This window comes from Hypomesus nipponensis, chromosome 18 (genome assembly GCF_054491055.1).
Source record: "Hypomesus nipponensis isolate SF chromosome 18, ASM5449105v1, whole genome shotgun sequence".
NCBI lineage: Eukaryota > Metazoa > Chordata > Actinopteri > Osmeriformes > Osmeridae > Hypomesus > Hypomesus nipponensis.
In genome coordinates this window covers 6,390,809-6,404,198 of record NC_140378.1, presented here as the reverse complement: position 1 = coordinate 6,404,198, position 13,390 = coordinate 6,390,809, and the positions used below count along the sequence as shown (strand labels likewise).

Here is a 13,390-nt window from a genome sequence, read left to right as displayed (position 1 = left end):
TGATCTTATATACGACCAGTGCGGATTCCTCCGGTTGGAGTGGGCGGGGTTCTGCGCACGCGCGAATGCGGCGTTCCATTATAGAAGTTCCCCAATGTGGTACCCTGCAATACACACGTTTAACCATTATCAAGCACAAGGACATCCCGGACACGAGCTGTTACTGAGTCTGAATTTCACATATTGTGGTAAGTATGGGACTCAACCAAAGCGCATTGTACTATCTAGCAAAGATACATGAGTTTCCACTGTTGGGTTTGCAAGTCTCTTTGTCCATGATAGAGAGAAACCTGAATTGGTGTCGACAGCATCTCTCGTTAGTAACTAGCTAGCTGAAGTGGCGTGCTGGGCATGATCAGAAATTGGACTAGCTAAAAACCTTCTGTAGTAGCGTACACACAAGTGTAGAGGCTTGATTTTATTACGGGTGTGACAGACCCCGATATAGTCAAATACTTTCCACATTTTCCGCATTTTGTTACCTCATGCTGTACTTTATCGGCCGTAGCAAATGTATTGCTAGTATCGCAGTAGTAGCAGCCAGCTAGCTGGCCACTTTCCCTGCTACCAATAACAATTGGTCGTTTTTGAGGTTGTCGGGGTACGGACAATGCTGGTTGGGGGTGGGGAGTTACTACTGCATGAATGAATGAAAAGGATCTGGCATTTAAGTACCGAATTGAAATGTCTTTGTCCCAAGCAAGCTTCTGTCGCCGCCTGTGGCGCTGCTTACCTGCGAGCGTAGCATGGAACTGAATGATGTTGGACACGCGCTCTCCCTGCCATCACATTTTAAACCGTATCCTTACTGAAGCGCCTGTCTTACTTGATCAATGAGGACCAACAAGATATAAGATCCACGTACATTTTCCGTTGTAGACTTTGATCCAACTTCTAGGTGAAACCCGTTGTTGGTGACTTCGAGTGTGCTCAGAAGACGCTGTACTCCTTCCATCCTGTTTGTAGTGGTGGAAATGACTCAGTTTGCCAGGAATCATTGAATGCCCTTTAACAATTCTCTGGAAATGGCAATTCACTTTGCTGATTAACGTGCAATAATAATGCAGAATTGCAATTGTGTGCAACAGCACTGCCATTAAAGTAGGATAGGTTAACTATGGCAATGCTGCCAGCTCAGACACTAAAGTCAATCAGTCATACTATATTTCTCGAATATAATGTTTGTAGGGCATGGTGGAAGGTGGTACTAGAACCATGAGGGTAACTGTGCCATTGGCATGGACTATAACATGGGGGAACTCTCATTTTGTGTTTCAGCATGTTTCCTCTCATTAGCTCACCTGAGAGGGCATTGGACAACATTCACATACCAATGGAAGGCTGACAAGTGTCTTTGTAGCTGCTGTGAGATTGTGTGTGTGTAAGATGGAGGCTGTATGAGAGCAAGATGTGGGATAAGCAGAGGAAACATCAGTAAGCCGTGGCAGTTTAAGTGGTCATTAGCGATAAGCTGAAGGTATTATCCTCATTTTGGTAGAACAGCTTTGTGATGGCACTTTAGTTGACAGGCTGGGAACTCCTGAAGTGATTTGACAGAAATCAAGAAGGTTGTGCTGGTGCAGTTGTTGGCTCTAACTTGCTCCCTCACACTGTCCCTCTCCTTTCTTCAAGGAAAGGACAGATTGTAGCTGGTGGCTTCCACCCTTTCATCTAGGCTACATGTTTACACTCTGTCTCTCTGTCTCTGTGTCTGTCTGTCTCTCGTGCCTTTCACATCTCTGGTTCACACTGGGCTGTGGAATGGAGAGACCCCCCCCCCCCCCCGTCTAACTGTCCTCTTCTGCCTCTTTTTTTCCAGGGTTTGAGGTGGATTTTTTTTTTTTTTTGCAGCTTTCATTTGAAATGTAAGGTATTTTGCGCAGTTTGGTCAATAAGCTTCACCCTACAACCAAAGGCTAGGTGTTTTTGGTAGTTGTGGTACCATATGTACCTTACTGTGTTGCTAAATGGCTTCATTGATAATGGCCCGATGAGCGTCTCTCTTCTCTGGGTTGCTTGTTCACACAGACAGCCAGCACCCAGTGGTCCCACAAGCCCAGACTTGGGTCAAAGATACACACACACACACACACACTGACAGGCAGCACTATCTGTCCGTGTGTTGGCCCAGACTCGGGTCAAAGACACACACACACACACACACACACACACACACACACACACTGACAGGCAGCACTGTCTGTCCGTGTGTTGGCCCAGACTCGGGTCAAAGACACACACACACACACTGACAGGCAGCACTGTCTGTCCGTGTGTTGGCCCAGACTCGGGTCAAAGACACACACACACACACACACACACACACACACACTGACAGGCAGCACTATCTGTCCATGTGTTGGCCCAGACTCGGGTCAAAGACACACACACACACTCAGACGTCAGTTTATTAGAAACCCTTTTCCTGTGGGGGGCTCTGGTGTGCAGTCTCAGGTTCTCTGGCCATCAGTCTGTCAGGGAGGTTTGACCACGAGCCAGGCTGACGGGCCAGTCCAAAAACAACCTGTGACGTCTGCAAGTTGTGGGGTTCATTTGGCATATCTTCAGGTACAAGGAGGACACGTGGCGCACACTCGGACACTGACACCGCTGGTCATGCTGGTACTCTACCAGTGAACTAAGCATCAGCCTCAAAGGAACGTGTGTGTGTGGCCTTGACATCAGTCCCCTGTGGAGAAGACACAGCAGGACACTTGGTTCATTATGTTCCCAGCAGTAAAGATGCTGTAGGACAGAGCTGGACTGTAAATCATGGTGGTGAGAGCCACAATAGGGGCGACCCTCAGGTGACCCTCAGCCTTCTAACAGAGGATATGTATTATTGTGTGTGTTTGGAGAGTGAGATGCTAAAATGAAACGTCATCTGCTGACAAGGCTCTACTGTTCCCATGCATCCGTTTGACCAGATTAAACTCTGTGTAAATATCCATACCTCTCATTGGCGGTATGGCACTTATCTGGAGGAACAAGGAAGGAAACGACCTTTATTGGGAATCTCCTCGTCATGGCATTCCTGAAGCTGATCCAGCCAGGCCACGCTTTGAGCTTTAGTACTGATTGAGGCAGAGGTGAAATTGCACATCCTGCTCTTCCTGTACAGGATTGATGGTTTTTAAAGTGTGTGTGTGTGTGTGTGTGTGTGAAATGGACTGCTCAGACTGTAGCCTGCCCTTATTAGTGGTCTAATAAACTAGTTTGTAGTACCAGTAAGGCGATTGAGCCCAGGCATACAAAGAGCCATGTTGTGGCTGGTGAAAATGACCGTAATGTTCTAGTGAGTTTGTTTGTAGCAACAAGGAAAAGCGAGGCAGTAGGATATGGGCTGTCTTTCCACAGTGGTTTGTTGACAGTTACACACAGAGAAGGTTACCTTTATCGTTATTATATTGTAGCGTTGTGACTCCTATCTCCTCTTGGCTATAGACCAAGTTTACATGCCAAGGGCCTTAGAGGTTAGCCACACCACACTACCAATGGTTTGAAGAGGCTTGAGGCTAGTTTAACTTGTTTTGTAGTGAGAACGGGGAGTTTCTACAGAGCTGTGAACAAGCTCAGCTAGCAGTAGCACAAACGTCAAGCACAATGCCGATATACTCTCCCTCTAATAGCAACACGCTGCAATAGAGACTGAATGATGAGTCAGCGCTGCAGACTGAGCGGGCAGGACGTGTGTGAGTTGACACTGGCTTAGGCCCTGTGTCATTAGGGAAGTGAAACAGTCGTGCAATGTGTGGGCCTTGGGTCTGTGTGTGTACGTGAGGGTGTGCACGTTCGCTTCTACAGCCCAGGGTTATGTGCTCCTGAAGTTGCCTATACAGTTGTCAGTACTTGTTTTTCACTTTAGCTATGACACCAGAGGCTTCAAACAGGGCTTTCTAGTGTTTTTTCAGGAGAAGGCTACCGCCCCAAGTTGAAACAATTTAGACCTTGGAAAAACACTTGCCGCAAAATGATGTATGCCAGCTTCACTGTCCTACTGTTTGGGCGTGAAGCTGAAACATGGATACAGGTCAACTTGTTCCCAGGCCACGTCAACTCAGGAGGAGACATCCTGCTACAGAACTGTTGCTGCCTGGGCCCAGAAACCCTACACCTGGCTTAAGAGATCAATCTAAAAACGTAAGGCTTGTAAAAACCGAGAAACCAGAATTGTCTTTTTTCTCTTTCCAGACAGAGCTGTGGAATTGCACTTTATCAGCCAGCCGGCATTTCTGTCTGGTGGAGGACGGGGTTTGTCCAAAATGTGGCGTCACAATGATTTCTGGATTACACAAAGCTTTGACTCATGTCTTTTGTAGGATTGTGGGTGGAGGTGTTAGGGGAAATCGTTCCTAGGAACGCTGGTGCAATCTCTCCATCCAGACAGACTCTGTGGGAAGGGCTGCTAGCTTATCAGAGAGTCCGCAACATGACACATGACACCAACTCAGGTTTATTTTTGTTTTTATCCAGCTGTAACCCGTTTAGAGATTTGCGTGTAACGTCAATCTAGCCCCTTCAAGTCACGTGTGCACATCTGTGTGTGTGTGTGTATGCGTGTAATACACACCCTCGCTCCGTAACCACGGCACAGGACAAAATGTGCTGCTTTAATTTTGAGGGGGTCTCACATGACACAGCTATGTAAACCAGTAGGAGTTGACCGCTCTGCCTCCCAGTCCACACTGCTTCTCAGAAGCCGGGAGACATGACTTACCCATTACACAACACAAGCTCCTCAGTATCTTGTTGAACCCCCGACGGGCGTTTCAAAGTCCTTTGTGTGATAGCTGTTGTAATTGCAGATGCCTGGTGGTTAACCAGTTCCGTAGTACACGGCGGGATCACTAATGATTAGAGGAGGCTGTGTGCAGCGCAGGCTGTGCTCTGGAACTGCAGGAAGTTGGAAGACGAGGTGCTTTAGTGCTCAGACAGAACCCAAGGCTTCTCACCCAGACCTTGCCGCAACGTAAAGTTTCCTATACATGGCTGACTCGATGAGAGCTTTTATGCAAAGTACCGACTGCCTCTGTGCCCTTTTTGTAGGTTTTAAAGGGAGCCGTTTCTTAGCCAAGCTTGTTGGCTCTATTCCTGGTATGTAAAGTGCTTGGGGAGTGGATTTAGAGGCCGGTGGACCTTTTAAGTTTAGCAGGACCCCTTTCGTCCTCCTGGAGTGTTGGCATGTTCAGCCTGCGTGCTGGACACGCACGTAAAGGAAACCGCATGCTCTTCTTAATGCCATCGTCTTGGCAACGTGTTTCCACAGAAGTATTTATGTCTCCCCCCCCCCCCCCCCCATCATCTTCCTCTCCCAGGTCCAGAGTGTCTCCTGAACCCGTGTGTGTATGTGAGAGGGGAGCGCGTCCACATCCCAGCGTAGCAGTTGTCTCCAGTCATGGCTCCAGCGGTGGGCGCGCCGGTAGGGTACACCCCTCCAGAGGGGGGCTGGGGCTGGGCCGTGGTGGCCGGGGCCTTCATCTCCATCGGCTTCTCCTACGCCTTCCCCAAGTCCATCACTGTCTTCTTCAAGGAGATCGAGGTGATCTTCAACGCCACGCCCAGCCAGGTGTCCTGGATCTCCTCCATCATGCTGGCCGTCATGTACGCAGGAGGTGAGTACACTGTGTGTGTGTGTGTGTGTGTGTGTACGCAGGAGGTGTGGACATTGTGGGTGTGTGTACGCAGGAGGTGAGTTTACAGAGTGGTTGTTATTTTGAGCTCTTATCTCTGTGCTGCTCCACCGACGCCTAACAAAAAGTAGCATTCCTCCATCTCCTTCATCTCCGCCTGAATGCACCCTGCCGCCTCAGTCAGACCCCCCGCTGAGAGGGAGGGGCTCTGCAGAGAGGGAGGGGCTCTGCAGAGAGGGAGGGGCTCTGCAGAGAGGGAGGGGCTCTGCAGAGAGGGAGGGAGAAGCAGAAACTAAGGAAGAGGAGGAGCCCTCGCGAGTCACTGACCTAGTTCCATTCCAACACCAGCCTTCTAGTCAGAGATGGGGAGACAAAAACGACTCTTCTACACACACACACACACACACACACACACACACACACACATGATTTGGTGTGACGCTTTCAGCCCTGTTTGTACCCATGCATAGTGTGTGGTGTCTGTCAGTTACTGGCAGTGTGTGTAAGGCTCTCCCTCAGAGCCCAGAGGATGGGACAAGTACAACCTTGCTCCGTGTCACACCCAGGCTGCCGGGTACAACAGTCCTCCTACGTGGGTGGCTGATGTCACGTGCACGCCGAGTGTCCAAATGGGAGGCGTGACGCGTAGACGCACACACACAAACAAACGTGTACGCACACACACACACTCACGCATAGCTCAGATAACAGAGGAGCCAGCCAATGGGGTTCTGCAACCCAAGCCCTTAGTGACGAGAGGAACAACAGAACTATTTCTAAAGGCAAAACCAAAGGATGCATCTCAAGTGCTTGTCGCGGCCCCCTATTTAAACTGAAGGACAGATAAGAAAAAGATGCCGTCTCAAACCGGTTGAAACTCTAGAAGGCTCTACGACCTGCCTGCTAACTGGCACACGCCCTTCTGAGCTTTGTTCTGAACCTGGACTGTGGACCCTGACCAGCGCCTGGCGACCGCATGGTCCTGTTGCGGTCCTGTTCATGTATGGAAGTCACACGATTAACCGTCTCAACGACCTCCGTTAATGGTCTGCTTGACCTGGCCTGTCCCGTAGTGCAGTGGCAAGTCCAGCCCTGCCACGGTTGCACTTTGTGGAACACTCACCAGACCTCCTCCTCTTAATCTCTTTATCTCTCTGTCTGGCACTTCTCACTGACACTTCTTACATTTGCAGTTTTAATAAACACAGACAATGCTGAGTGTTGGTGAGATAAGATGGAGGCAGTCTTGGCAGTATGCCCAGGAAAGTGCGGGGGGGGGGGGGGGTGAAGATGTTAAATACGGCTTTTACTTAGTGTTTTACTTGTTGGGTTAACTCCATGGAGAGGTATTTACGTTTAGGAATTTTGGCTCCCCTGCTTGAGGCACCCGGCTGAGGGCACCCGAGAAGAGAATAAAGAGATGGGAAGGATACTTTGGATATTGAAATCATTTCTCACAACCTTCATTTCCTCCTCAGAAAATCTCATGTTAGACATGCTTTTGTATGGTTCAGTGTCTCGTATCTCCATACACAGAATTGCATCTCTAGCCCTACCTGGTAGAAGATCTGAGTTCCGGTGATGTTCCTTCAGAACTATCAGATGCGACGGATCGCAGTTTTGAAAGATCTTCCTCCCGTGAAGGCTAGGCCTATTCTAGGTCCTCACCACTAATGGTCTGTGACTCGGCATAGAGAAGACCCTGGCTCTGAAACATTGCTTCCTTCCCGGCTGCAGGGCCTCACTGGTCATCTCTGTTCTCTGGTGTTGGCCGTGTTCTGCCAGAACCATTCTGTTCTCTTCACGCTCCGTTCCACCCCCCCCCCCCCCCCCCCTCTGTTCTCTTTCACAAGAAGCGACAGAAGGGAGGGGAGAGGGGGTGCAATCGTTTATATAATATCTCCAGAGAGCACATCACAGCCGCCTTTGTCCCCCCCCCCCCCCCCCCCCCAGACCTCCACAAAGACTGTCACGGCTTATTTGGGTCTCTGTGTGTGTCTGTGCATGTGTCTCATCCCTTCCCTCAGAAAAAGGAATGTAGTATCTTCTGAGAGAGTTTAAGAACTGTGTGTGTGTGTGTGTGCGCGCGTACACACACATGCACGTTCATCTTCGGTATGTTGTCTTTATGTGGTCCCAGGCAGCTCCAATTCCAAGTTCAGAGGTCGCTCTGTGTGCCCATGTGGTCCTCTCACACTCCATGACAACAACATGGCAACACAGTAGACCAGTGCTCCCAGATGGGGGAGTGTCTCGACAGTGTTAATATTCTCAGCCCTCATATGATGTAGATGACATAAGCTTTCAGGGGTGCTGCTAAAAAATGCTGGGCCTCACGAGAAGAAGGCAGTTAGGGCCCTCAAGCTTTTGAAGACTCAGAGTTGTCTGAACACATTTTTACCACCTGTTCTGAAACGGCCAACTCCAGTTCAGCCAGTCAACCCCGAGTTGTGGTTTGAACTCGGGCTATGTTAAACCTGCTTTCTGAAAAGCCCCCGCTGTCTGTGCCAGAGTCTCTCTGGTTGGACACGGCTCTGTCAGTTCTGTGTGTGGTCATGAAGGTCTGTCTGAGCCACTGTGAGAGGACGTTCAGACAGTGTGAATAAAGAGATGCCTGTGAATAACAACAAGGTTTCTGGAATGTTCACTCAAAGGTTTGGGAATAGACCTAAATGTCTGTTGCTGAAGTTTTCTATCCTTCCTGCTGGAAATCCTCTTCGTGTAATTAGCTACACAATGGCACACACACATGCCCCCAGACCATGTTGCCAGTAGCTCTTCAGCTTTCTAGTTGGATATGTGTCGAGGTAGGAAGAGTGTTAGAATATTCAGACAGACTGTTGGTCCTTACCCAGTCATATCTACCCATCGTTTAAAATATTAATTTATCCCTCAGCTATAAAGAGTTTTTCATTCTAGGTAATGGTAGTAGGGATACATAAAATGACTTGATGTGTTTGTCATGATTGTATGGGGTTGACTGTTTTTATATGATGTGCTTGTATACTGCATCTAAATGTCCCCTCTGGAAATGAAGATGAACTGAACGTTTCAGCAAACTGCTGAGGGGTCATTCAGAGGTGTCCTGGCTGACACGCCAACAGAGGTGTAGAACCCCTCCTCCTCCTCCCCTGTTCTCTTTCCAAGTCTTGGTTTCCAGTGGAATGTCCTTGGCTTTGGCCTCGGGTCTCTCATGTGCCCCCTGGGCTCCACTTCTGCACCTGTCCTGTCTGTAGTCTGGCACCACAGCCCCACCTGCTGGTGGAGGGAGGGAGAGGGAGAGAGAGCCACCTTTTAAAAGCTCTAATGGGAGATCTTGCTAACACCCCCCCCTGCTTCTATCTCCAGGTCCAATCAGCAGTATCCTGGTGAACAAGTTTGGCAGTCGACCAGTCATAATGCTGGGAGGCTGTCTGTCGGGCTCGGGGCTCATAGCTGCTTCCTTCTGCAACAGCGTGGAGCAGCTCTACTTCTTCATTGGTGTGGTGGGAGGTGAGTGGCGACCTGAACGATTGACTCACCCTCTCTGGCATTAAGAAATATGAGTCATATTTAGGTCTAGTGATGCATCAAGCTGTCCTCGCTTGGGACTCGATAACAGGATTTGCGTTCACTTTCTTCACCTTCTCTTTCACTGCTTCCATCACCCATGTCTTTGTCTTGTCCTCTTCACCTCCTCTCCTCTCACCCTAGGTCTGGGCTTGGCCTTCAACCTGAACCCGGCCCTCACCATGATTGGCAAATACTTCTTCAAGCGGCGGCCCATCGCCAACGGCATCGCCATGGCGGGCAGCCCCGTGTTCCTGTCCACGCTGGCGCCCCTCAACAGCTGGTTCTTCGACCAGTTTGGCTGGCGGGGCAGCTTCCTCATCCTGGGGGGCCTCCTGCTCAACTGCTGCGTGGCCGGATCCCTCATGAGGCCCCTGGGCCCCGACCCCCAGCCCGCCAAGTCACAGGACGACGCCACCGAGCTGGGCGAGGCGGCGGCGGAGAAGGAGAAGGAGGCGGCGGCCTCGGCGGCGGCGCCGCTCCCCAAGCGCACGGTGCTGGAGCGGATCAACGGCGTGATCGACCTGACGCTGTTCAAGCACCGGGGCTTCCTGCTCTACCTGCTGGGCAACTTCATCATGTTCTTCGGCCTCTTCTCACCCCTCGTCTTCCTCTCCAACTACGCCAAGAGCAAGGACATCGCCAAGGAGAAGGCTGCCTTCCTGCTGTCCGTGATGGGCTTTGTGGACATGGTCGCCCGGCCCTCCATGGGCCTGCTGGCCAATACCAAGTGGGTCCGGCCGCGCATCCAGTACTACTTTGCGGCGTCCGTCCTGTACAACGGCGTGTGCCACGTGCTGGCGCCGATCTCCGTGGACTACATGGGCTTCGTGGTGTACGCCATTTTCTTTGGCTTTGGGTTCGGCTGGCTGAGCGCCGTGCTGTTTGAGACCCTGATGGACCTGGTGGGCCCCCAGAGGTTCTCCTCGGCCGTGGGGCTGGTCACCATCGTGGAGTGCGGGCCTGTGCTGCTGGGACCACCACTACTGGGTAAGTGAGTGAGTGGGTGGGTGTTTCCAATGGAACCATAAACTGCTGCCGGCTAGTCTCTTAAGTCCACCTATTCTAGATGAAGGTCCCCAGTGTTGTCATCTTAGGTTGACCCTCACTGTCGATGCACCGATTGTTTACAACCCCTCTTGGAGAGGGAGAACGACTGACTTTTTCGTATCGCTCTCTCTGTCTCTCTCTCTCCAGGCCGCTTCTATGATGCATACCAGAGCTACGACTACACCTACATGGGCTGTGGCATCATCCTCATCATCTCCAGCGTGTTCCTCTTCGGGGGCATGGGCCTCAACTACCGTCTGCTGGACAAGGAGCGGAAGGAGGACGAGAAGAGAGAGAGGGAGGAGCCCAAGGAGGAGCGCACGGCCATGCTGGAGGCCCCCAGTCCTTCCAAGGAGGAGGAGGAGGAGGGGCAGCAGGAGCAGCAGGAGGAGAAGAAAGATGGAGGGGCAGAGGGAGAAAACGGCCAGGCTACCATCTCGTTGGCAAATGTCTCCAAGATGGATGAGGACACAGTACTGTAGGGGCACGGACCTAAAACACATGGCCCTACACACACACACACACACACACACACTCCAGACGAACGACAAACAGGAGCTCATGCAATCAAAAACGGGTCATACACGTAAACTCCAGCCAGCCAGATATATTTCTGTAAATACTCACACCCTCACAAACCTGCCTTGGTATTACAAGACACAGATTCCCCCCCCCCCCCCCCCCTGCGTTTTTGAAGTGGTGTTGTTGCTTTGCAAACAACGTGTAGAATTTATCTCAGGGTCTTTGGTCCTGAGTTTTTCAAAAAGTTGCACGCCCATATTTGCTTTTCTGTCGTCCCCGTCCCCCCACCCACCCACACACACACACACATACACACACACACACACACTCAGTCCTCAAGAGATGTACATGACTCTGAAGACAGTTCACATGCCTGGTAGCCCTGTGTGGCTGGGCTTCATCTCGTTGTTGATGCTCCGGGAGCCTGGATGAAGGGAGCTGTGCATAGAGGCAGTTTGATCTCTGTTTTTAGCGGATATAGGTGTTTATAAAAAAGAAGAGGAGAAAAAAAGTATTTGTTTGGTACGAAACCCATTTTAGAATGTGTGAATCTCCGCTTGAGCCCGAGTGATCACCGCTCTCGAGCCTCACAGATCAGATGCACCACGTGGTCCTTCATTCCTCCGCTGCTCACAGTATTATTGGAATCGGTAGCACCCCCCTCCTGTCTCTTTCTGTTTATATCCGGTGGGATTTAACCATCCACACCGGGGATCAGAAGAACACTAGTATTGATTGAAACCTGTTTATTTAATGGGGGACCTCCGAAGGAGTGCAGCTACCTGTGTGTACAGTTTAGTGTTGGTGCTCCTTAGTAGTAGTTGGTGCGTGTGTAGGTATTTTTCTTCCTGTGGTGCTAGTATACAGTCAGCTCAGTGATCAGCACACCTCTGGTGTCCTTGTGCTGAAGACGTTCTCCTGTGAGCCGTTGACTCGCAGCACTCCGTAGCCCTTTCTAACGCTGTAGAACTTTCCCAGCAAATGTTTTTAATCTTTTTTTTTTACTCTACAAACTAATGACGCTTGTTTTTTTTCTCTCTAAAAATAGCCTTTTTGAAATGTGTGATTTGATATGGGAGAGAAGCAGTACAGAGGCAGTCCAGCTTTTTATCTTTGTGGAACTATGAAGGGTGTTTCTTTTTTCGGTAGGCTTGTTTTAATGGTATTCCACCAGGTGTCATGGCTGTGATTGGACCAGCTCAGACCAGCACCTGACAGTGTTATACGAGGTCTCCCAGGAGGGGTCTGCTTTCTCATGCCATAAGAGTTTCACTCCATAACCAGGTCAGCCTTTTTCGTGTTGCTGCTGTGCACTTTATACTCTACTTGTATGGTTAGACAAACACACACAGCCACACTCTAATACAATACTTGACAATGATATGACTATGAAGGGCATTTTTGCACAGCAGCCAATTACTGAATGTAGACATTTCAGACAAATCAACAAAAGGAAGCATATCATGTTCCTGGTCTTGAAGGAGTCACTTTAGTGAGCAGTTCAAAGGAGAGCTCTAAAGATTGAGAGTGTGGCCCGGTATGTGGCACCTCTGACCTACACTGGGAGACGTGGCCAGGCTCACGTGGGGTTCAGCTGCAGCTTTCCACTCCTCCTGTGACCGCCTCAGACACCGCCTCAGACACGCATGTTTGGGATCTGCCCTGTCAGATTTCTATGATTCATTTGTTATTTTCTTTTCATATTTGGAGCCCATGGAATTAAGTGTTAGACTCCCGACAGTCCAATCAGCTGAGAGCATCTGGATGTGAGGGAGGGGACAGGAGGGGTGTGGAGGCGGGCGTCTGCAGGCAGGGAGGACAGCCTTTCTGGGAGGAGGGAGAAAGGTACTCTGCTGCAGCACACATTGCCTTCAAACATTTTTGGGGAGTAAAATAATGTAGAATTCAGAAGGAAAAAATATTTTAGTGTAACAATTTGTACTAGAGGTATCTGGCAATGTTGTCAGGGATGACTGTAATTATGATGTCCTGTTTCTATGAATGGTGAAGAAATTAAACCATTTGTAAACTAAACAGTGTCACTTGAAATTGTATGTTTGTGTTTTCTGGGTTTTCCCAGTTTCAATCTGGGATTGGTTATTTCCCTTTCCCCTTTAAATGCACACTAGAAACTTGACCAAGTACGGAACCCAAGTTTGTCCACTGATTGGACTAGTATGTTTATTACTATATTAATACTATACTATAATACTATAATACTTTATCTTCCAAAAATGATGTTCCCAGGTGCAGTGGGGATGGGGCTTAAGGGATGGGCCTGGTTCTGACAAAGCTGGTATTGTGTGCACTCATTGTCACATGCTATCAGAAGAGATCAAAGCAACATGAGGCGGCTTGGGGACAGTTCCAACTGAGCTCGTCATCAAGAACGTGTTCAAGTTGAATAGAGCTGAGCTGACACTGAGGGCACTCTCCTTCGCTCACTCCACTAGTGATGCCAGTACTTGATACAGGAGCCATCGAGGAGGATCAGGGTTTTAGAATGAAGCTGTATTGTTATGTATAAATGGTGCATCCATACAAAACTACTTCCACACACATGTTCTCTAGTTCCGCTGATGCCTTTCTGCAATACCTTTATCTGACTGATACCGATAACAAACATCAATAATACTGAC

At 49.7% G+C, this 13,390-nt stretch overlaps 1 protein-coding gene across 3 annotated transcripts; it reads left to right on the top strand.

Annotated features, from left to right (window-relative positions):
- The first annotated feature begins 69 nt into the window (after nucleotides 1–69).
- Nucleotides 70–12,785, top strand: LOC146251746 (monocarboxylate transporter 1-like). Of its 3 annotated transcripts, none has more exons than XM_084680088.1 (5): nucleotides 70–188; nucleotides 5,316–5,612; nucleotides 8,979–9,122; nucleotides 9,324–10,169; nucleotides 10,377–12,785. In XM_084680088.1, exons 2-5 carry the CDS (start codon nucleotides 5,396–5,398, stop codon nucleotides 10,709–10,711), a joined length of 1,542 nt encoding a protein of 513 aa, XP_084536214.1. In that variant the 5' UTR covers nucleotides 70–188; nucleotides 5,316–5,395; the 3' UTR covers nucleotides 10,712–12,785. The 3 variants fall into 3 exon arrangements, with proteins under 3 accessions (XP_084536214.1, XP_084536215.1, XP_084536216.1); XM_084680089.1 differs by lacking the exon at nucleotides 70–188 and adding an exon at nucleotides 3,317–4,140; XM_084680090.1 differs by lacking the exon at nucleotides 70–188 and adding an exon at nucleotides 4,614–5,094.
- The last annotated feature ends 605 nt before the right edge of the window (nucleotides 12,786–13,390 follow it).